The sequence below is a fragment of the Moschus berezovskii genome, chromosome 10 (assembly GCF_049115385.1).
Source record: "Moschus berezovskii isolate FMDL1 chromosome 10, NW_MosBer_1.0, whole genome shotgun sequence".
Lineage (NCBI taxonomy): Eukaryota > Metazoa > Chordata > Mammalia > Artiodactyla > Moschidae > Moschus > Moschus berezovskii.
The window spans coordinates 91,829,191-91,851,060 of NC_142469.1; the positions used below are offsets into that span (position 1 = coordinate 91,829,191).

Genomic DNA, 21,870 nt, shown 5'->3' on the forward strand with positions numbered 1-21,870 from the left:
CTCTGCTGGGAACTGTCTGAGGCTGGTGCTGGGCTGAGTGCTCTTCCCAGGTCTGAGCGTCTCAGGTTCAGGTCCTCGGGTACTCCACAAAGGCGCAGACTTGGTTGGGCCTGCCTTTTGCGCCTTCCCTGGTTCAAGCAGCTCAGGTGCCCAGGTGTTTGGCGAGTGCAGTTGCTGCAACTTATCGCCTCCCTGGTCCCTACTGCTGGGTTTTCTGGGTGGACAGCCGGCGCACATTCTCAGGTGGATGTTGATCAGTCAGAAACCCTTGGTTAGCAATGAAGCCTGCCTGCAGTTTGGTATCGGACTCCTCTCTGGGGCCAGGATTGCCCGCTTCTGACTCTGGCTGCCCTCCCCTGCCTGTCTTGGCGGGGGATGGGCCGTCAGCAGCCGGCTAGCTCTGCTCAGTCCTTTGTTCTGTGAGCGGGACTGGCGGAGTCTTAGGTTAGGGCTTTTCGCCTTTTTGCAGGGTAGCTATCCCACAGTCTGCTTTGCTATCCCCAGTTATTTCTCTCAGGTTGCCCTTGTGGCATTCAGGTCCAGTCCTCTCTCTAAGCAGTTCAACCGGCTCCTCCCTGCCCAGCCCCCGCTTGCTAATGGTGGATGAGGGCATCTCTGCTGCTTCTCCGCTGGGAGTTACCGTTTGGCAGGTAATCTGTGGGGTTTAATTATTTCTTTCTTTTTCCTCCCGGTTATGTGGCCCTCTGAGGTTCCAAGGCACGCCACAGACTCACCAATGAGAGTGTTTCCTGGTATTTAGAAACTTCTCTCTTTTTTAAGCCTCCCTTCCCGGGATGAAAATCCGTCCCTACCTCTTTTATCTCTCTTTTTATCTTTTTTCCTACCTCCTTTTGAAGGTAATGGGCTGCTTTTCTGGGTGCCTGATGTCCTCTGAGGGCATTGAGAAGAAGTTTTGTGGAATTTACTCAGCGTTCAAATGTTCTTTTGATGAATTCGTGGGGGAGAAAGGAGTCTCGCCGTCCTATTCCTCCGCCATCTTGCTCCCTCTCCCAAGACTACTGTTATATGATGATTATGTCTCAAGTAAACGTAATTGCCAGAAATTATTCCTCAAAAATAATCAGTGCATTCACCAAATGTTACCACATAAAGAAGCCGCCTGCCAGAGCAGGATATGTAAGAGACATGGATTCAATCCCTTGGTCAGGAAGATCCCCTGGAGAAGGGCATGGCAACCCACTCCAGTTTTCTTTCCTGGAGAATCCCATGAACAAAGAAGCCTGGCAGGCTACAGTCTATGGGGTCGCAAAGAATCAGAGACGACTAAATGACTTAGCACCCACATACTACCGTACTTAGGAAGATCCTCTGAAGAAGAAAATAACAACCCACTCCAGTATTCTTGCCTGGAAAATCCCTTGGACTGAGGAGCCTGGTGGGCTACACCCTATAGGGTCACACAGAGTCGGACACAACTGAGCAACTAACACCCTACCATGCTAGTAATACACAAAATACTCATTATGTACATTTCTAAAATGTGGAAAATTCTGAAACCTATATAGCCCTGCTGCTGCTAAGTCACTTCAGTCGTGTCCGACTCTGTGCGACCCCATAGATGGCAGCCCACCAGGCTCCCCCGTCCCTGGGATTCTCCAGGCAAGAACACTGGAGTGGGTTGCCATTTCTTTTGTAGAAGTACTGTGGACTTACTGCCTTGTGGAGTAATGTGTGTCTGCTTCGTTGCTCAGTCATATCCGACTCTTTGAAACACCATGGACTGGAATCCACCAGGGTCCTCTGTTCATGGGAATCTCCAGGCAAGAATACTGGAGTGGGTTGCTATACCCTCCTCCAGGGGATCTTTCCAATCCAGGGATCGAACCCAGGTCTCCCACATTGCAGGCAGATTCTTTACTGTCTGAGCCACCAGGGAAGCCCAAAAAGTAATAAGATACTATAAGATGTTTTTTTGATTCAGTAGTCGTTTTCCTTGCTTTGTTCAATTTACACATAAATCCTTTGGAAAGATGACATGCTATCATATAAAACGCTTAACAAAAAATATAGATGATGAACCCTAAGTAATTATCTATTACCTTGGGAAATAGTGAGACCATGAGTTACATGTATTTGAAGTGTTTTCATCTTGAAATTTCTCTGTGATGAAATTATGTTAATAGGAATAACAGATGTTCGATATGTTGTATCTTGTCTAATGCTTAGTGTCAGTTAAAGAGTTCAGCAGTGATTATCTTTATTGTATATTATTTGAAGGGCTATTCCATTAAAATCTTAAATAGTATTTTGAAAGATACAACACGTTGTCTGAAAAAAATGAATTTATATGATTTCATAACATACTATGTTTTTACTAAAAATAAGTTCTACGAAAAGGACAAGGTAGGTTCCATTCTTTACCTTGTAATCAATTGAGCTTATATAGGAAATGTTTGAAATTGTTTGAATGATTATAAACTTTAATTCATGCCTGTAAATTTTTATAATGTGTCAACAAAGATCGCTTACATCATCGGAAAGAGATTGTTTGAGTATATTCCAATATCATTATCTAAGGCTGGATCTTTGCCCTCCAAAGGCTTACAAGTTAGTGAGAAAGGTAGACCGTTTTATAAGGCAAGCCAGATAGAGATACAAAAGTATTGGGATATCGATTTGAATGAAGGTGGTATTTTAACTAGATCTTGAGCAGAAGAAAATTGTGAGCAGGAGGAGCGTTTTGCATGGAAGGAATAGTCAGCACAGGTATTGAGGTGGATTAGTGTGTTTAGTAACTTGTGAGAAATATGGTAGTGCCTAGGAGTGATGAGTGTTAGCTCAGTTTGTGGCTTTACAGATTGAGCCTGTGATGTGCCTGAAGTAACACAATGGATTTGAAATAGCCAGATTTGAAATACATACTAATGTCAAAACTCGTCTTTTCTGTGTTTTGCTATTTATTTTTGTAATGACTTATATTTGACATTAAAGTAGAATTAGCATAATTGAATATTAACTGCAGTGAGGTAAATATGATGGTTGTATCTTTTTTGTTTCTTAAATTGTATATATCAGTATTACTCCTCTAATACAGTTAATAAAATTTACCAGGTATTTTTCTAATTTCCTTTGGATATATTTTGTTTTGCAGGATCACATTTTGCCATCTGCCTTTCCAGAGTAAGTGGCTCTATGTGGGCACTGAGCGAGGTAACATACATATTGTCAATGTGGAGTCCTTCACACTCTCAGGCTACGTCATTATGTGGAATAAAGCCATTGAACTGTGAGTCTGAGCAAATACTGCATATCTGTTTCTACTCTGTAGGCCTCAGTTCAGCTGCATTCTTATCTGTATGACTTCTTTTTCTCTGAGTAAATATTAGTAGAACTTTTTTTTTTTTAAGCATGATGCAACTTTTCTTATTTTTGATACAAACTGTATAATTGAATGACATACCCCAATTGGAGGCTAGAACTGAGTAAAATAAAGACAGCAGTCATTTACTGAAATGTTTTCAGCCCTTGTAAATATATCTTTATTTTCCAGTCGTTGTTTCCGTTGTAATGAGTGTGCAGTTGTATTGCAATTTTTGGTTGAGAAAAAAAATCGTGACTTTTTTTCTTTCAGGTCATCTAAATCTCACCCAGGGCCTGTTGTCCATATAAGTGATAATCCAATGGATGAAGGAAAGGTAAATTGTTTCAAATAAATATGTTTATTATTTAAATGCATGAATTCCAGTATTTTTTACATATGCAAACTATTCTGGAATCATGCTTAGTCTGCAAATTTGAGATTGCTAACAAAGGTTGTATATCATATAAACAATTGCTTATTTGTAGTTTATAAGGAACAAGTGAAAGAATTAAAATCACTTATATTTTAAAGAAGAAAACCCTAAAACAAGTAAAATTTAATAAATACAGTTAAAGCTTATTAACTTGTTTTTTGCTTATTTGTAATAATTCCCCCGATTCTCTGATAATCCTGACAAAACCCATTTTCTTCTGGTTTTGAGTTCTTTTTTATACTTTGTAGTTATACAATTTTTATAATACTTATCACATAACACTTCTCTTTCCTAAATTTTTCTTCTTAAAAATCTCAGGTTAATCAGTTCAGTTCAGTCACTCAGTCTTTGCAACCCCATGGACTGCAGCACGCCAAGCCTCCCTGTCCATCACCAACTCTTGGCGCTTGCTCAGACTCATGTCCATTGAGTCGGTGATGCCATCCAACCATCTCATCTTCTGTCCTCCCCTTCTCCTCCTGCCTTCAATCTTTCCCAGAATCAGGGTCTTTTCCAATGAGTCAGTTCTTTGCATCAGATCGCCAAAAGTATTAGAGCTTCAGCTTCATCATCAGTCCTTCCAATGAATATTCAGGACTAATCTCTTTTATGATGGACTGGTTGGATCTCCTTGCAGTCCAAGGGACTTCAAAGAGTCTTCTCCAACACCACAGTTCAAAAGCATCAATTCTTCAGCATTCAACTTTCTCTGTGATCCAACTCTCATATCCATACATTACTACTGAAAAACCATAGCTTTGACTAGACGGACCTTTGTTGGCAAAGTAATGTCTCTGCTTTTTAATATGCTGTCTAGGTTGGTCATAGCTTTTCTTCCAAGGAGCAAGCATCTTTTAATTTCATGGCTGCAGTCACCATCTGCAGTGATTTTGGAGTCCCCCAAAATAAAGTCTCTCACTGTTTCCCCTCTATTTGCCGTGAAGTGATGGGACCAGATGCCATGATCGTAGTCTTTTGAATGTTGAGTTTTAAGCCAACTTTTTCACTCTCCTCTTTCACTTTCATCAAGACACTCCAGTACCTCTTCGCTTTCTGCTATAAGGGTGAGGGTGGTGTCATCTGTGTATCTGAGGTTATTGATATTTCTCCTGGCAATCTTGATTCCAACTTGTGCTTCATCCAGCCAGGCATTTTGCATGATATACTCTGCATATAAGTTAAACAAGCAGGGTGACTATATACCACCTTGACGTACTCCTTTCCTGATTTGGAACCAGTCTGTTGTTCCATGTCCATTTCTAACTGTTGCTTCTTGACCTGCATACAGATTTCTCAGGAGGCAGGTAAGGTGGTCTGCTATTCTCTTTAAGAATTTTCCACAGTTTGTTGTGGTCCACACAGTCAAAGGCTTTGGCATTTTTATTTTATTAGCCAAAGTTAATATTAACCAAAGGCTCATGTTAATAGGTATTTTTGAAAATAATACTTTTTTTATACTTGAAACCAGTTCCATGCAGTCATTACCTAGCTTTTGTTAATTACCCTGAAAAGCAATAAAATTTAGTTTCGGTTCTTTAATACACTAAAAAAAAGTTAAATTTTCTTTTCTATGAATCTGTTTCATAATTTAAACCAGTCTCAGTTCTGTTGTGTTTTTTCTACTTATAAAGTTTCATGATAGTCTGCATAAATACCAGGAAGTTAATCACTATCAGAAATCAGTGAAATGAAACTTCTGGATTTTGTGAAGCAGTTTACTCAGGTTTGTCCTTTCCTTAATTACTGGGAGTGGTGATGCCTCTATGTTGTGTCAACACCGTTCTCTTATTTGACACTGGGAAAACAAAAGAATGGCTGTACTCTGTTGTTTGGAGCTGACTTAATCATGCCATTGTATGTTTTGAGAGAAACTTTCCATGAAGCAAATTACAGTAACCTGTATCTTCACTTATTTATTTTTGGTATAAGATAATTGTCTAAAAGCCAGCCTTTAGATAGGGGACCTGGTAGAAGAGTTGAGAACTTCCCTTTCTTTTACACTGCATAGGTCACTAAATCATTTCAGTCCCACTGCAGTGTCTCTTTGCTCTTCAGTCTCCTTCCCACCACTGCAGTTCAAGGCATCCAACCCATTCTTGAGTCATCTCCAGATCAGTCTTCCTGGAGTGCCATTTTAATCTTCTTGTTCTCCTGTTCCAAAGCTTTCAGTGGTTCTATGTTATCAAACAAACAAAGCAGTGTTTCTGTAAAACATAACCCTAGGTTTCGTTATCTTTGAGACCATCCTTACCTGAACACTGTGCTGAGGCAAATAGTTACTGTTGCCCAAATATGAGCTGCTCTTTACTATCTCCATGACTTATTTATGTAAGACCTTTTGTTCCGAATTCCTTCTCACTGTTCTTTCTCTGCTGAATTCCTACTCACATCATCAGATTAAAATAACGTATCTTTCATGATACCTTTCTTGATAATCCTGACATAAAATGCTTTCTATCACTTGCAAATTTATTAGCACCTTAGTTGTGCAAGTTTTACAGTATTTACTGCGTATTGCCTTGAATTAGAAATGTGTTATCTCAACTCCCCTGAACTTTTTATGCAAGTTTATATTTCCTATAGCACTCAACATACAATAAAATAATAACTGTTCAATGTGTTTGTGCTAAGTCACTTCAGTCATATATGATTCTTTACGAGTCTATGGACTGTAACCCGCCAAGCTCTTCTGTCCATGGGATTCTCCAGGCAAGAAATCTGGAATAGGTTGATTCTTAAATGTTATCTTTTTCCATCTCTTTCCTTATTCCTGAAGTTCCTCTCTTACTTCCCCCATCAAAAAATGCCATACACGTGTCTAGGATGCTTAGAAAGACTAAAAAGGGTAAAGGAAACAAATACCAGTTTTTCCCCAGAAAGAGTATGTATTACAGATGGTCAAGGAAAGAAGATTTTATGTTAGGAAAATTAGCTATACTTCTTACCAAGATGTAAATCTGTTTTGTTAGTTTCAGTGACTGGGTCTTCTAAGTGGTGCTATACACTGAAATATGCTGAGTTACTATTTAGTGAAAATTACTGGGCCTGCCTCCAAATTTCTTCATATCTCCAGATAACGTGAATGATTATTAACTAGTTGCTGATTATTCATGTACTTATTTAGCAAATATTTATTGAATATCTACTGTGTGTTAGACGGTATATTAGGTCCTAAAGACGTCTATAGAGACTAGAGATGAAAATACATGTATTAATATAGGAGATGGAGCATCTTTGTCCAGAGGAACTGGGTAGACTTACCCAAGGTACCAACACGAAAAGTGAAGAAAAAGGGAGGAGCTTACAAGCAGACAGAATACTGAGATTTATAAAATGCCAGTGTAGGCAGTAGGCAGTTTGTGAGGCAAGAACATGGGTATCATTCTGGAACTTACTTAGTCACAAAAAATGGATTAAGTACCTATACCTTAAGGTATCTATTAAGTACCTTATAGGTATACTCTATATACCTATAAGACCTGTCTGTCTTATGTTAGAAGTATAGTAGTAAACAAGATAAAACCAATTCTTGCTTAAATAAACCAATGTTATAGTCTGCAAGATAAGAAAAAGGACATTATTAAGTTGTAGAGTGACCTTTCAGGCTAAAAAATGTACAAGTTGCTATTGGAGCATATAAGAAAGGAAGGCTTCCAGGAGGAAGTGATAGCTAAAATGACCTGAAGGATTAATAGAATTAGTCAGGCAAAAAGGATGACTTCAGATGAAGTGGTCCAGTTAGGATGACAGCATATGCCGAGGTGTAAAGGTAAGAGAGAACATGACCTGAAAGATACACTGGAATGTATTGGGTAATAGGAATGTGGAACGGCATGAAGCTGAGGGGTTAAGCCGAGGTCAGACCATAATATATCTTGTAGGTCAGATTATAAAGTTTGGATTTGATCCTAAAAATAAGCATAAGGCATTAAAAAGTTTTAAATAAAAGCATACATTACATGATCAGACTTGCATTTTAGAACTATCACTCTGGCTACGATTTGGAATGAAGTAAATAGGAGCAAGACTAGCGACTCAGAGAGACCAGAAACTAGAAAAGAGATCTTTGTGTATTGAACCAGGAGAGATGTATTGAAAGTGAAAAAAAATAAATTATATATGAGTGTAATTTTTAAATTACTTGATGATTTTACCTGATGGGAGAGACACTAGGATTAAGGATGATACCAAAGTTTTTACTTGAGCTTCTTAAAGAATATTTTAAAAAATACTGAGAAAGCCTCTGTAATAGGAAATACCAGAAAAAGACAGTAGGGAAGAAAATAATGAATTTACTTGTGGATATATTTGCTTTGAGGTTCTTGTGGAATAAATATGTGAACATGTGACCATTGGAATTATAAGTCTGAATCTCACAAGAGAGGTCTAGGCTAGATATAATTTGGAACTAATCAGTAGACGAATAAATGAGATTGCCTGATAGTGTGTTAAATTAGAGAAGTTTGTAAACTTTAAAGCACATGTAAATTTTAATTTTTATTAGTAAGTTAATGAATGGAAATGTACACTCTGGACTTCAAAATGGTGCTGTTTTCATTTTCAATAATTGGTTGTATGATGTATGTTGAAATCCTAATGATCAAAGGCATATAAATGTGCAATGCAGTATTCCCATATGTCATCCATGTGATTAGCGATTAGCAATGCAGATGTTTAATGATGCTATAATTTTGTACCCAAAGCATGTGAATGATAATAGTTATCTTTATTGGCAGAAAGTAAATGTTTCATATGATTAATGTCAATCCTAGGTAATGTGGCATTTTCTTTTATTACAGCTTTTGATTGGCTTTGAATCTGGAACAGTAGTGTTATGGGACCTCAAGTCAAAGAAAGCAGACTATAGATACACCTACGATGAGGTAATAACATTATTTTTGTCATTTCTCCAGTTCAGAATGGCTTCTCTAAGAACTCCTTTAATTTATGACTTTAGGCAATCTTTGTAGTTACTGTAACACACAAATTTTTGCATATGTATCATATAATATATTCACATAGCTCAAAAGATACAAAAATGTATCTCTGGCTCCCGTCATTTGGCCATCCAATTCTCTTACCTCATCCCAATGTTAGTTTCTCATGTATTCTTCCAGAGGTATTTTCTGCATTTACAAACAAATTAATAAATGTGTGCTAGCTTTTTATTTTATACAAATGATAGTATACTGGAAATATTTATAGCTTGTTTGCTTTAGAATCCAAATAAAGATTGTGATTAATAAAAAAAAGACTTTTATTGCCTTCAGATTTCCTGTAAGTTGGATGGTTTACTGAGATGACCAAATTTAGGTTCATTTTTTTGTTTTGTTTTTAGCAAGACTACTTCTTAGATGATGCTTATGCTGTTCTCCCAGATTGAACATTAGTGTCTGTGACATTAGCAGTCAGTTATGTTCAAGGCCTAAATCCATTACCACGTAGCTGTTGCAAAGTAGAGAAGTTCTAATTTTATAATTCCTTGTCTATCGATTATCTGGGATACTTCTGTAAAGAGAAGCTTCTCACCTGCTCTTTTGATTATATAGTTGTACAATTTGGATAAGAAAGGCAGGATAAATGCTTGTTTCTTTTTATTTCAGTAAAAGGGGATGTTCTCTAGTAATCTTAATGATAAGAAATTTGATCTTGTTTCCCATTTCACTGTATACTAAAAGATTTAAACATTATTTCATATGCTTCAGTACACTAAAGTTGTTAACCTTATTGATTTTCAAATTGTCCCATCTTTCATCAGTGAATCTCTTCCATTTGTTTCCTAAGTCCTTTGATAATAGTCTTGGATAGCTTCCTTGCCATCTGTTATAACAAAGCATCCCTTTTAAACTTGAATATTTCTGTCCCAAATTTAGAGTATCCTTTTCCTTGAAACTGGGTTCTTTCAGTGAGAAATTGTGTCTGGTGACCATAATTTGGGTACCAGGAGTGTTCACAATTTCTGATTCAGAGAATAGATCTAGGAAATGTGTAAGTGGTCTTTTTGGTTTATTTTTAAGAAATGTCATGTGTTCATATTGATGCTTTCAGTTAGTCAAACAGATTACATTGAGTAACTATAGCAAAACTAGGAATACTTTGTAAATGTCTGCATATTATCTTTATAAGCCTGACCAAAAGAGAATTTTGTTTGTTTCCATAACTGTACACTTTTTTTTTTTGTATTTTAAAGCCTTTTAGTTAGTAAATATTCTGTCATTTACCAGTCAAGATCTTGAAATTATTTTGAAAGAGTATTTTTAATAAAGAGTTCTTGTCATTTCTCTGGAAGCTTTGGCCTGTAGAGCTGTGTCTTATGTCAAAATGAAAACATATTTTAAGCATATTTTGCTTTTGTAATTTAAATAGTTATCTTGGCTTTAGCCACTATTGAATCACAGGGAATTTACCGTCTCAGTTTAAACAAACACACTGGGAAAATATATGTAAGAACAGTTTGTAGAAATTAACAGATAGTATAGAACAGGGATTCCTTAGAGGGAAAAGGTGAGGCTTTCAGTTGCATTAGCTTATGGCCTGGAGAGATTTTCCAGGTCTCAATCCATGAAGGGAGGTGAGCAAGGGAGAACCTACATTAAACCCAGCAGTCTCCCTGAATTGAGGAAACAGAGTTGGGAAATGGGGAAATACATCCATAACTTATAAGACAAGGTAACAGAATGTAGAGACCTGCCTTGTGAGAGTGTTAAAAATCCACAAGGAGCCCTTCACCTTAGTCTTAAGTTGAACTGAATAATGATTAGTGCATGAGTGTGAGGTTTAGAATAGATCCATTGAAAAGGAATGGGTAAAACAATTCTCATAGCACACACAGGACTAAGAATAGGTCACATTCCCAACAGAACAGAGAATGCTTGTAATGGACATGGCATCAGGAAGAATACTCACAAAGGTATTGGCCTTGTTGTAGGGACACACTAGCCCTGCATTAAAGACTGGCTTAGCTAGCCTGACAGAACTTAAGCAAGCCTCAAAAAGTCCAGTTTCTGACTCTTCCAAGTTCCATTACTTGGAACTGTTTCCAAGTAATATTTTTAATTACAAACCAGAAGAAAAGGTGAAAATTATTTAAAAGAGTATAATTGGGCTTCCCTCGTGGCTCAGTGGTAAAGAATCTGCCTGCCAATGCAGGAGACACGGGTTTGGTCCCTGACCTGGGAAGAATCACACATGAGTGAAGCAGTTAAGCCCTTGCCCCACAACTTCTGAGCTCGTGCCCTAGAGCCTGGGAGCTGCAACTGCTGAAACCTGCACACCCTAGGAGCTCATGCTCTGCCACAAGAGAAGCCACTGCAGTGAGAAGGCTGCACACTGCAACTAGAGAAGAGCCTGCAGAGCGACAAAGACCCAGCACAACCAAAAAAAACAATTTGTTTTAAACCCAATGTCATGATTTATGAGACTGAAACATTTGATAAAAAATAAGAGTATAATTAATATATACCTACATATCTGCCATTCTGGTATTCTTCATTCCTTTGAGTAGATCCAGATTTCCATCTCATATCATTTACCTCCTGCATGAAGGACTTCTTATAACATGTCCTATGTGAAAATCTGCAAATGATGTATTCTTTGAGTTCTTTATGTGTGTAAATGTGTTTATTTTACCTTTGTTTTTGAGAAGATAATTTTGATGGATATAATCCTAGGTTGACAGTTTATTCTTTCAGAACTGTAAAGGTATTATTCAGCTGTGTTCTTGCATTGTTTCTAAGGAACTATCTGCTGTCATCTTTATCTCTGCTTTTCTATATTTAATGTGTCCCTCTCCCTGTCCCCACCCTCTGGTTGCTTTTAAGGATATCTTATCACTAAAGTTCTAGTTTTAAGCAATTGAAATATGATGTACTTTTATGTAGTTTTCTTCAAGTTTCTTTTGCTTTGAGTTCATTGAATTTCTAAGATATCTATGTATTCTAGAAGTTTATAGAGTTTAAAGTTTTCATCAGATTTGGGAAATTTTGGGTCATTATTTCTTCCAATATATTTTCTGTCCATAGACTCCATTCTAAGACTTCTGTGACATACATATAAGTCTTCTTGAAGTTGTACCACAGTTTACTTATGTTCTGCTTATTCTTGGCTCATCTTCCACATTGAGTAGTTTCTGCTGCTGTGTGTCTTCATGCTAATCAAGCTTTCTTTCCGCTATATAAAACTGTTGGCAAACCCATCTGGAGACAATTTTTCATCTTAGACATTTCTCATCTCTAGAAATTCCACTTGTGTTTTTGAAGGCTTGCATGTCTTTCTCAGCATTTCATGTTTTCACTTACCGTTTAGAGCATGTGGAATCTATTTAAAATATCTGTTTTAATATCCTTGTCTGCTAATTCTCCCATCAGTATCATTTCTGTTTTTATTGACTACATTTTCTTCTCATTTTGCCTCACATTTCCTGGTTTCTTTGCATGCCTTATAGATTTTTGTCACCTGTCTTGAAGTTCAATATGAGGTATTTTCAGTCAATCTTAATTCTAAATCTGCATTCTTATCTCTTGATTTTTAGTTAATTTGTAAAATTTATTCAGAACAGTCACTGAAACTAGTTTTTCCAGTGGGATATTGATTATAATTACTTGGTAATTTATGTTTTCAGTTCAGTTCAGTCACTCAGTCGTGTCCGACTCTTTGTGACCCCATGAATCACAGCACGCCAGGCCTCCCTGTCCATCAGCAACTCCCGGAGTTCACTCAGACTCATGTCCATCGAGCTGATGATGCCATCCAGCCATCTCATTCTCTGTCGTCCCCGTCTCCTCCCACCCCCAATCCCTCCCAGCATCAGAGTCCTTTCCAGTGAGTCAACTCATCACATGAGGTGGCCAAAGTATTGCAGTTTCAGTTTTAGCATCAGTCCTTTCAGTGAACACCCAGGATTGATCTCCTTTAGAATGGACTGGTTGGATCTCCTTGCAGTCCAAGGGACTCTCAAGAGTCTTCTCCAGCACCACAGTTCAGAAGCATCCATTCTTCGGTGATCAGCTTTCTTCACAGTCCAACTCTCACTTCCATACATGACCACTGGAAAAACCATAGCCTTGACTAGATGGACCTTGGTTGGCAAAGTAATGTCTCTGCTTTTTAATATGTTATCTAGGTTGGTCATAACTTTCCTTCCAAGGAGTAAGCATCTTTTAATTTCATGGCTGCAATCAGCATCCCCAGTGATTTTGGAGCCCAAAAAAATAAAGTCTGACACTGCTTCCACTGTTTCCCCATCTATTTCCCATGAAGTGATGGGACCAGATGCCATGATCTTCGTTTTCTGAATGTTGAGCTTCAAGCCAACCATTTCACTCTCCTCTTTCACTTTCATTAAGAGGCCTTTGAGTTCCTCTTCACTTTCTGCCATAATGGTGGTGTCATCTGCATATCTGAGGTTATTGATATTTCTCCCGGCAGTCTTGATTCCAGCTTGTGCTTCCTCCAGCCCAGTGTTCCTCATGATGTACTCTGCATATAAGTTAAATAATCAGGGTGACAATGTACAACCTTGACGCACTCCTTTTCCTATTTGGAACCAGTCTGTTGTTCCATGTCCAGTTCTAACTGTTCCTTCCTGACCTGCATACAGGTTTCTCAAGAGGCAGATCAGGTGGTCTGGCATTCCCATCTCTTTCAGAATTTTCCACAGTTTATTGTGATCCACATAGTCAAAAGCTTTATCATAGTCAATGAAGCAGAAATAGATGTTTTTCTGGAACTCTCTTGCTTTCTTCATGATCCAGTGGATGTTGGCAGTTTGATCTCTGGTGCCTCTGCCTTTTCTAAAACTGGTTGAACATCTGGAAGTTCACGGTTCACATATTGCTGAAGCCTGCCTTGGAGAATTTTGAGCATGACTTTACTAGCGTGTGAGATGAGTGCAATTGTGCGGTAGTTTGAGCATTCTTTGGCATTGCCTTTCTTTGGGATTGGAATGAAGACTGACCTTTTCCAGTCCTTTGGCCACTGCTGTGTTTTCCAAATTTGCTGGCATATTGAGTGCAACACTTTCACAGCATCGACTTTCATCATTTGAAATAGCTCCACTGGAATTCCATCACCTCCACTAGCTTTGTTCGTAGTGATGCTCTCTAAGGCCCACTTGACTTCATGTTCCAAGATGTCTGGCTCCAGGTGAGTGATCACGCCATCGTGATTATCTTGGTCGTGAAGATCTTTTTTGTACAGTTCTTCTGTGTATTCTTGCCACCTCTTCTTAATATCTTCTGCTTCTATTAGGTCCATACCATTTCTGTCCTTTATCGAGCCTATCTTTGTATGAAATGTTCCCTTGATATCTCTAATTTTCTTGAAGAGATCTCTTGTTTTTCCTATTCTGTTGTTTTCCTCTATTTCTTTGCATTGATCGCTGAGGAAGGCTTTCTTATCTCTCCTTGCTGTTCTTTGGAACTCTGCATTCAGATGCTTATATCTTTCCTTTTCTCCTTTGCTTATTGCTTCTCTTCTTTTCACAGCTATTTATAAGGCCTCCTCAGACAGCCATTTTTCTTTTTTGCATTTCTTTTCCATGGGGATGGTCTTGGTTCCTGTCTCCTGTACAATGTCACAAACCTCCATCCAGAGTTCATCAGGCACTCTATCTATCAGATCTAGTCCCTTAAATCTATTTCATACTTCCCCTGTATAATCATAAGGGATTTGATTTAGGTCATATCTGAATGGTCTAGTGGTTTTCCCTATTTTCTTCAATTTCAGTCTGAATTTGGCAATAAGGAGTTCATGAGCTGAGCCACAGTCAGCTCCTGGTCTTGTTTTTGCTATCTGTATAGAGCTTCTCCATCTTTGGCTGCAAAGAATATAGTCAATCTGATTTCATTGTTGACCATCTGGCGATGTCCATGTGTAGAGTCTTCTCTTGTGTTGTTGGAAGAGGGTGTTTGCTATGACCAGTGCGTTCTCTTGACAAAACTCTATTAGCCTTTGCCCTGCTTCATTTCATGCTCCAAGGCCAAATTTGCCTGTTCCTCCAGGTGTTTCTTGACTTCCTACTTTTGCATTCCAGTCCCCTATAATGAAAAGGACGTCTTTTTTGGGTGTTAGTTCTAAAAGGTCTTGTAGGTCTTCATAGAACCATTCAACTTCAGCTTCTTCAGCATTACTGGTTGGGACATAGACTTGTATTACTGTAATATTGAATGGTTTGCCTTGGAAATGAACAGAAATCATTCTGTCGTTTTTAAGATTGCATCCAAGTACTGCATTTCGGACTCTTGTTGACCATGATGGCTGCTCCATTTCTTCTAAGGGATTCCTGCCCACAGTAGTAGATATAATGGTCATCTGAGTTAATTTCACCCATTCCAGTCCATTTTAGTTCACTGATTCCTAGAATGTCTACGTTCACTCTTGTCATCTCCTGTTTGACCGCTTCCAATTTGCCTTGATTCATGGACCTAACATTCCAGGTTCCTATGCAATTAGTTATTGTTTATTCTAAGAAACTACAAGAATGCATTTTGTTTTCTTGAATTTGTCAATAATACATAATCACTATTATATTATTATCGTGCTCCCTTAAGGAGTAAATAAAATTTTGAAAGTTAAAAGAGTGTTAGAACCAAATTAAATCTCATTTTTTGGGAAGGACAATTAAGTTATGGGAATTTAATGTTAATATATGGGCTTCAGCTTGGGAAATAAGAAAAAGGTTAATATGAAAAATTAATTCCAGTTCCAATTATGAATAACTTGGTGTCTAAATAAGTTTTTGTTTTTAAAGGTAGAATTTTTTACCCCTCTTCTATAGGCTATCCACTCTGTTGCTTGGCATCATGAAGGAAAACAGTTTATTTGCAGTCATTCAGATGGCACGTTGACTATATGGAGTGTGAGATCCCCTGCGAAGCCTGTGCAGACCATAACGCCACATGGTAAGAATGGATCCCTTTTAAACACTACCTAAATTGTGGTGGACAGAAAACTGTTTTGAGTTTGCATTTAGGTTTGTTTGTTTTTGATGACAAGGATGGGTTCTATTTTGAATTTAAAATTTTAATTTAATTTAAAATTTCTATATTTGCATGTATAGAAATAATTTGTAGCAACTGGGTAAATGAAATCTCGAATAACTATATTTGCAGTTGAGATTGCAAATTTGAGCTTTCAGAAAGTGAAAGTTACAAAATTTTCTGAGTAATTTTTCTCCAATAGTCCAGAAAGGTGATAATTTTGTGAGTGTTGTAGGACTTATTGTGAACTTTTGTCATCTTAATGTTATCAACTGCAGGTTGCTAGCCTACATATAATATGTATTGAAACACTTGATACCCTCCAGAAAGTAATTTTATACCTTAAAATATTGTCTTCAGAATCTCCCAAATGACCCTAAGTTTGATTCATTAGGAATACTCATAGGACTCAGCAAAAGGATGCAAAGTGAAATCAGCAAAGGGAAAAGGCACAAATGATGGAGTCTAGAGGAAGCCAGGCTCAAGCTTCCATCAGTCTTCTTCAAGTGGAGCCACACAGGACATGCTTGTTTCCTCTTGCAATGAGTTGCCACATGTATGAACTGTCCTCTGCTAGGACAGCTCACCTGAACCGTCCTCTGCTAGGACAGCTCACCTGAACCCGGATGTCCAGGGTTCATATTGATGTCAATCTATACGCACCCTCTGCTTTAGTTAGCATGTACCAAAATTTCAGATGCTCAGAAGGAAAACGGAGATTGGTTGTAAACCATAGTGTTTGTACAAGTAGTACAGACATCGTGTGCCACCCTTTTCAGTCTGGGAGTGGTGGAAGCTGTCTTGAACGTCAGGTTACCAGTTGTTAACCAAGAGAACTAGTCCTGCAAGCTGCCATTTCTAGGGATGGTGATCTCAAGCTGATGTGTTTAACTCTTAGTCTACAAGTAATGTATATAAAACCTCCATGAAAGTTTTATTAGAGTGGCTTCCCTGGTGGATCAGATGGTAAAGAATCTGCCCTGCAGTGTGGGAGACCCACGTTTGATTGATCCCTGGGTCTGGAAGATTCCCTGGAGAAGGGAATGGATACTCCAGTATTCTTGCCTGGAGAATCCCATGGACTGAGGGGCCTGGCGGGATACAGTTCATGGGTTTGCAAAGAGTGGGATACAACTGAGCAACTAACAGTTTCACTTTTTATGAATAGATTATGAAGGACTTTGAATTCTGGATGAGGCCTGGAAATTTGCATTCCTTTGTTAGTCTGCATTCTCAGGATTCTACGCTAAGAAATTCTTAACCAGCAAATTTAGGGAAATGAACTGTTGTTTGCATTAGTAGCATATGAAAAGAGTACTTTTATAGTTATTGTTAGTGTTTCATTGTTCACTTTAAAATATGACTGCCCATTTTCTTTAAAAATTGGTACATTCTGAATTATTGCAATGTAAAAAATAAAGTTAAAAACTTACCTTGTCGCAGTATGAGTTTTTAGACTTGCTTGTTTTCTGGTAAAAATAGCAGTTCTTTTAGCCACATATTGTAATATATTTTACCACTACTTTTTGTTTGCAGTCAGAGACTTTTCTGGAAAAACACTTATTTTAAATTTGCTACAGTTCTGTTTATGTGTGCCTCCAGAAGATAGCCCTTTTCATAATAGGTTCCAGTTTTCCCTAATATAGTTTTGTTCTTCCTTCTCTTAGTGCCTAAGCCCCTAATCTTTGTGGTATTCCTGAGTATTTCATAAATTTTAGAATCTCCTATCCCCACTGGAATCTAGGAATTCAGAAAACGAAAAAAGTTGATGATTAGTTTAGAAACCTTTCATTTCAAATCCAGAAGGAAGTATAAATAATATTGAAGATAGTAGAAATATGTATATTGGTTTTAAAAGTTTATCTAAACTTTCATCTCTTTTGTAAGTATAGTTCAAAGAGGTTTTTTTAACCGCTTGAGAGTAAGTTGTCAGCATATTGCACAATCACCCCGAAATAGTTCAGTATTAGTATCTTACAGAGACATTCTCCTGTATCACCAGGTTTTGCCTTTTGTCGAAAGGATCTGTATGCAGATTAGATTTAGTTACCATGTTTCCTCAGACTCTTTCAAACTAGAACTCTTCTTGAGCCTTTCCTTGACTTTCCTAACTGATAAATTTTAAGTGTTGCAGGTCAGTTATTTTATAGAATGTGCTCCCATTTGGTTTTGTCTCATGTTTTTTTCATGATTAGATTCATGTTGTGCATTTTGAGCAGGACCATCCCAAAAAGATTGCTGTGTTCTTTTAACAGCCTCAAGTGGAGCTTGGGTTTGATTTGTCATGGTGATGTCTCATACCCTGATTCCTTGATTAAGCTTCTGTCTACTAGGTCTCTCCATTATAACGTTATTTTTTCCTTTTGAAGTTAATAATTTTTTGATTTGTTATTGTAATCAATAAGTTTTGATTTGAAGGAAATAGTTGAGACTTTATAAATATACTGTTCCTCATCAAAATTTATATCCCCTGGTTTTAGCATCTGTTGATGTTTCTTGGAAGGATTGCTTATTACTGTAATGGTTGCCAAATGGTGATTTTTCTATTTTAATCTTGATTCTCTTTTAATACTAAAAACATAAATTCTTGAGAGCAGGCTTTTAGAAGTAGCATAATTAGATTTCTGCAGTTTGTAGTATCTTAGTAAAGAAGGCAACCATACACATATTTGTGGTATGTAGTTTTTAGTATACAAAATATCTACTTTGATGGATTAAAATTTAGGGATTTTTTTCATTACTATCTGTGTTGTGGGCTCTTGCTCTTCCTTTCCTACAGGAAGGAAGGAAGGATTTATGGTAAATCATGGATTTTTTTCATATCTAAATCCATGTAATGTAATGGTTAAGTATCCTATTCTTAAAAACATTTATAAGCATTACCTTGGTAATTGATTGGAACTGATTGTACTTTTATTCATTCAACAAATATTGGTTCTACCAGGAGATAAGCACCATTCTATACCTTTGATCAAGCAAATTTAAGTAAAAGTACTTGAAAATTATGACATGCTATATACATATGTGATTATAATAAATGTAAATTTGGCTATCTTATTTACTTGGTAGGATAGCACAAAAGATACTTAGATAAGTTTTCCCTAAAATATATTTTATAATACTGATGCTTCCTATGTTAATGAGTTATTTGGTGAAAAAGCATGTTATGATCAAAGAAGTTCTAGAAATGCTGAAATAAAGTTGAATGTTTTCTTCATTGAAAGATGTCTTAGTTTTCAATGTACACTATGAATTTCTAAAGGGAAAATATGTATAAACTTACACACATGTATACAGTTGACTCTTGAAAAGAGAAGAAGGTTAGGGGCACTCATTGCTGCATATTAAAAAATCTGCACATGACATCAAGTCAGCCCCCAGTATCTGTAGATAGAAATCCGTGGATTCAACCAACCACAGACTGTGTAGTCATCCAGTATTTACTACTGAAAAAATCTTGCCCTTAAAGTGAACCCACGCAGCTCAAACTCCTGTTGTTCAAGGGTCAACTGTATGGTAATTATTTGTGTCAATTTATATATTTTGTGTGGCTTTTCCTAAATTTACTTGACTTTAGCATCTTTTACTCACAGAACATCTTACAGAACTCTGCTGCTGCTGCTAAGTCACTTCAGTCGTGTCCGACTCTGTGTGACCCCATAGACGGAATGTGTTCCTCAAAATAGCACTTTGAGAAATGATGGCCTGGCGCTTGAACTATAATTGAATTATAGGTTCAATATTCAGTTTACCCTCAAATGGAATCATTCATTGCCAGAGTTGTTAGATAGTGGATTCTTATTCTGAGGGTTGTGACAGTTATGTAGACAATGATGATAAAATGGCCAGTAAAGGAGAATAATTTGAATTCACTTAAGATAATTTTATGATATAATGTTGGATAATTTTATGTGTATCAAGATGGTTGACAGTCACATTTTTTCAGAAAGTTTCTATTTGGGTGTCTGAAATTAATCAACCGGTGATTTTTTGACTAAAATAAAAGATACTTCCCTTTAATCTAGTTTTTATGATTGTCAAAGAACTCTTTGCCAGTAATCAGACAATCTGGAATGTAATTCTAGCTTTGCTGTTTGTGAAATATTTTGTAGAAATAATACTGTTTTCTTGGACTTAGTTTCATCATATATAAAATGGAAGGATTGAAGGGATGATTTTTAAGGTATAAGTTTTTTGATTATGTGGAAATTAATGAACCAGGATTAGAGAATTTTTATTAAGGGTTGCTAAAGGGAAAAATAAATTCATTCTTCACATAAATAAAAGTGAATTTATAATATTTTAAGGATGTAACATAAATTATATTAATCTACTTCTAAGATTTACTTGAAGCCTAAAACACTCAATGAATCATAAATCCATACTATAATTCTTTAATGTATTAATAGTTCATTACAAAAGTTTTTCCCCAGTTTTTATATTTGAAAGAACTTACCAGACTCCGCAGAGTATACTCAAATAAGGCTTTTGTTTAAAAGCAAAGGATACTGTGCAGCAAGAGAAAAAGAATGTGTGTAAGCATTCTAAGAGATATCCCATATGAGTCTCGCACTCTGCACCTTTGCTCACAAGGACTGTGCTGAGTCACCAGCTCCAGCTCCCAAACTCTGGCTTCTGAGAAACTCTGAGTGATCCTTTAAATGAACAAGCCAGTATTGCCAGTTAGGCCAGTTGCCAACCATCCAAAACTACTACACTGAGAGTCACCAAGGGGAATTTGGGGAGTTTTGGGTCTTGAAGAAACACATCATAAATCCCACTGCTCTTGGCTATGATCCAAAAACCACATATCCCGCAGGTCATCTGTCCAGCTATAAATCACCTCTCCACACTCATCAAGGAAAGAACACCTTCCCCATTTCAGACCAATGGTATTAACAATGTGATTCTCCAATTTAATCATCTTATTTTCTAGAGCATCATTGTTCAATAGAAATATGAGATCTGCATGTGTAATCTTAAATTTACTAGTAACCATACTAATAACAATAAAAAAAGTAAAATTAATTTTAGTAACAAATATTATTTACCCCAAATATGCAAAATATTGCTATTTCAGCGTGTAATCAGCTTTCTTTCTTTGTGCTCTTTGAAATCTAGTGTATATTACAGCACATCTTAACGTGGAGTAGCTGCATTTCAAGGGGTCAATAGCCATGTGTGAGTGGTGGCTGTCGTACTGTGTAGCCCACTCTTGAGAGAGCCCATAGCTGCTGTGTAACAACAAATATGTTCTACATTCTAACTGGCATTCTGCTTCCCTAATTAGAAACTAGGGAAGCACTTGCTTTTTTGACAGCAATCCTCATTTATTTGTTAATGTATCTCATTCATTCATTCCATAGACATTTATTGATCACCTCCTAAGTACCGGAGATTAAATACTAGAAATACATTGCTCTTGGAGAACTCATAGTCCAGTGAGTGAAAATGGTATATAAACTAAAATACATACAATGAGTGCTGATAAAGGCCTGCATAGTATGATGTAGAAAGAGAAGTGATGAGTATGTTTTAGGTGAAGGCTATAGGAAGATTCCACAAATTCAGGTTGGATGAACTTGGTCTTAAAGGGTAGTGGGGAGTTATAAGAGCAGAACAAGGTTATTTTAGTCAGAAGGTACAAAGACATAATCAAAAGCAGGGTATTTTTGGAAAACCGCTAGTTTAATATGACCAGTATTTAAAATTCCTTTGAGCAAGTAGCCAGAAACTAATAACTGTATACAGAGGCAAAAATGTACATCATAGTATGCTAAAGAGTTTGGACTTCATGAAGGGAGACCTCGGAAATGATTTCACAGTGAGAAACATAAAATTTATATTTGGAAATACCGCTTTGATGGTAGTACATCAGATGAGCCAGGATTAGAAAAGAGAAGACAATTAGGATGTCAACAATAAATAAGGAGGACTTCAAATATGACTATAAATGGAAAAAAGTGGACATAAAGGAATAAAATTCCGGAGTTAGAATCAACAGGACTTTGATTGTCTCTGAGTCATTTTGGGTTGTGAGAAATAGGGCTTAGTAAGAGACATGAAGAAATCACATGTTACGTGGAGGTTTCTATGATTTATTAAGTCAAGCTTTATATTTAACCAGATATTTCCAG

General features: G+C 37.1%; 1 protein-coding gene across 6 annotated transcripts in view; it reads left to right on the forward strand.

Moving 5' to 3' along the window:
* STXBP5 (syntaxin binding protein 5) overlaps positions 1 to 21,870 on the forward strand; it is a 171,157-nt gene that overhangs the window by 50,556 nt on the left and 98,731 nt on the right. For all 6 annotated transcript variants that reach the window (XM_055432787.2, XM_055432789.2, XM_088840813.1 and 3 more), the window contains exons 5-8: positions 3,113 to 3,247; positions 3,593 to 3,656; positions 8,555 to 8,638; positions 15,532 to 15,655. In XM_055432787.2, coding sequence (XP_055288762.1) covers positions 3,113 to 3,247; positions 3,593 to 3,656; positions 8,555 to 8,638; positions 15,532 to 15,655 — 407 coding nt within the window. The remainder of the gene's footprint in view (positions 1 to 3,112; positions 3,248 to 3,592; positions 3,657 to 8,554; positions 8,639 to 15,531; positions 15,656 to 21,870) is intronic.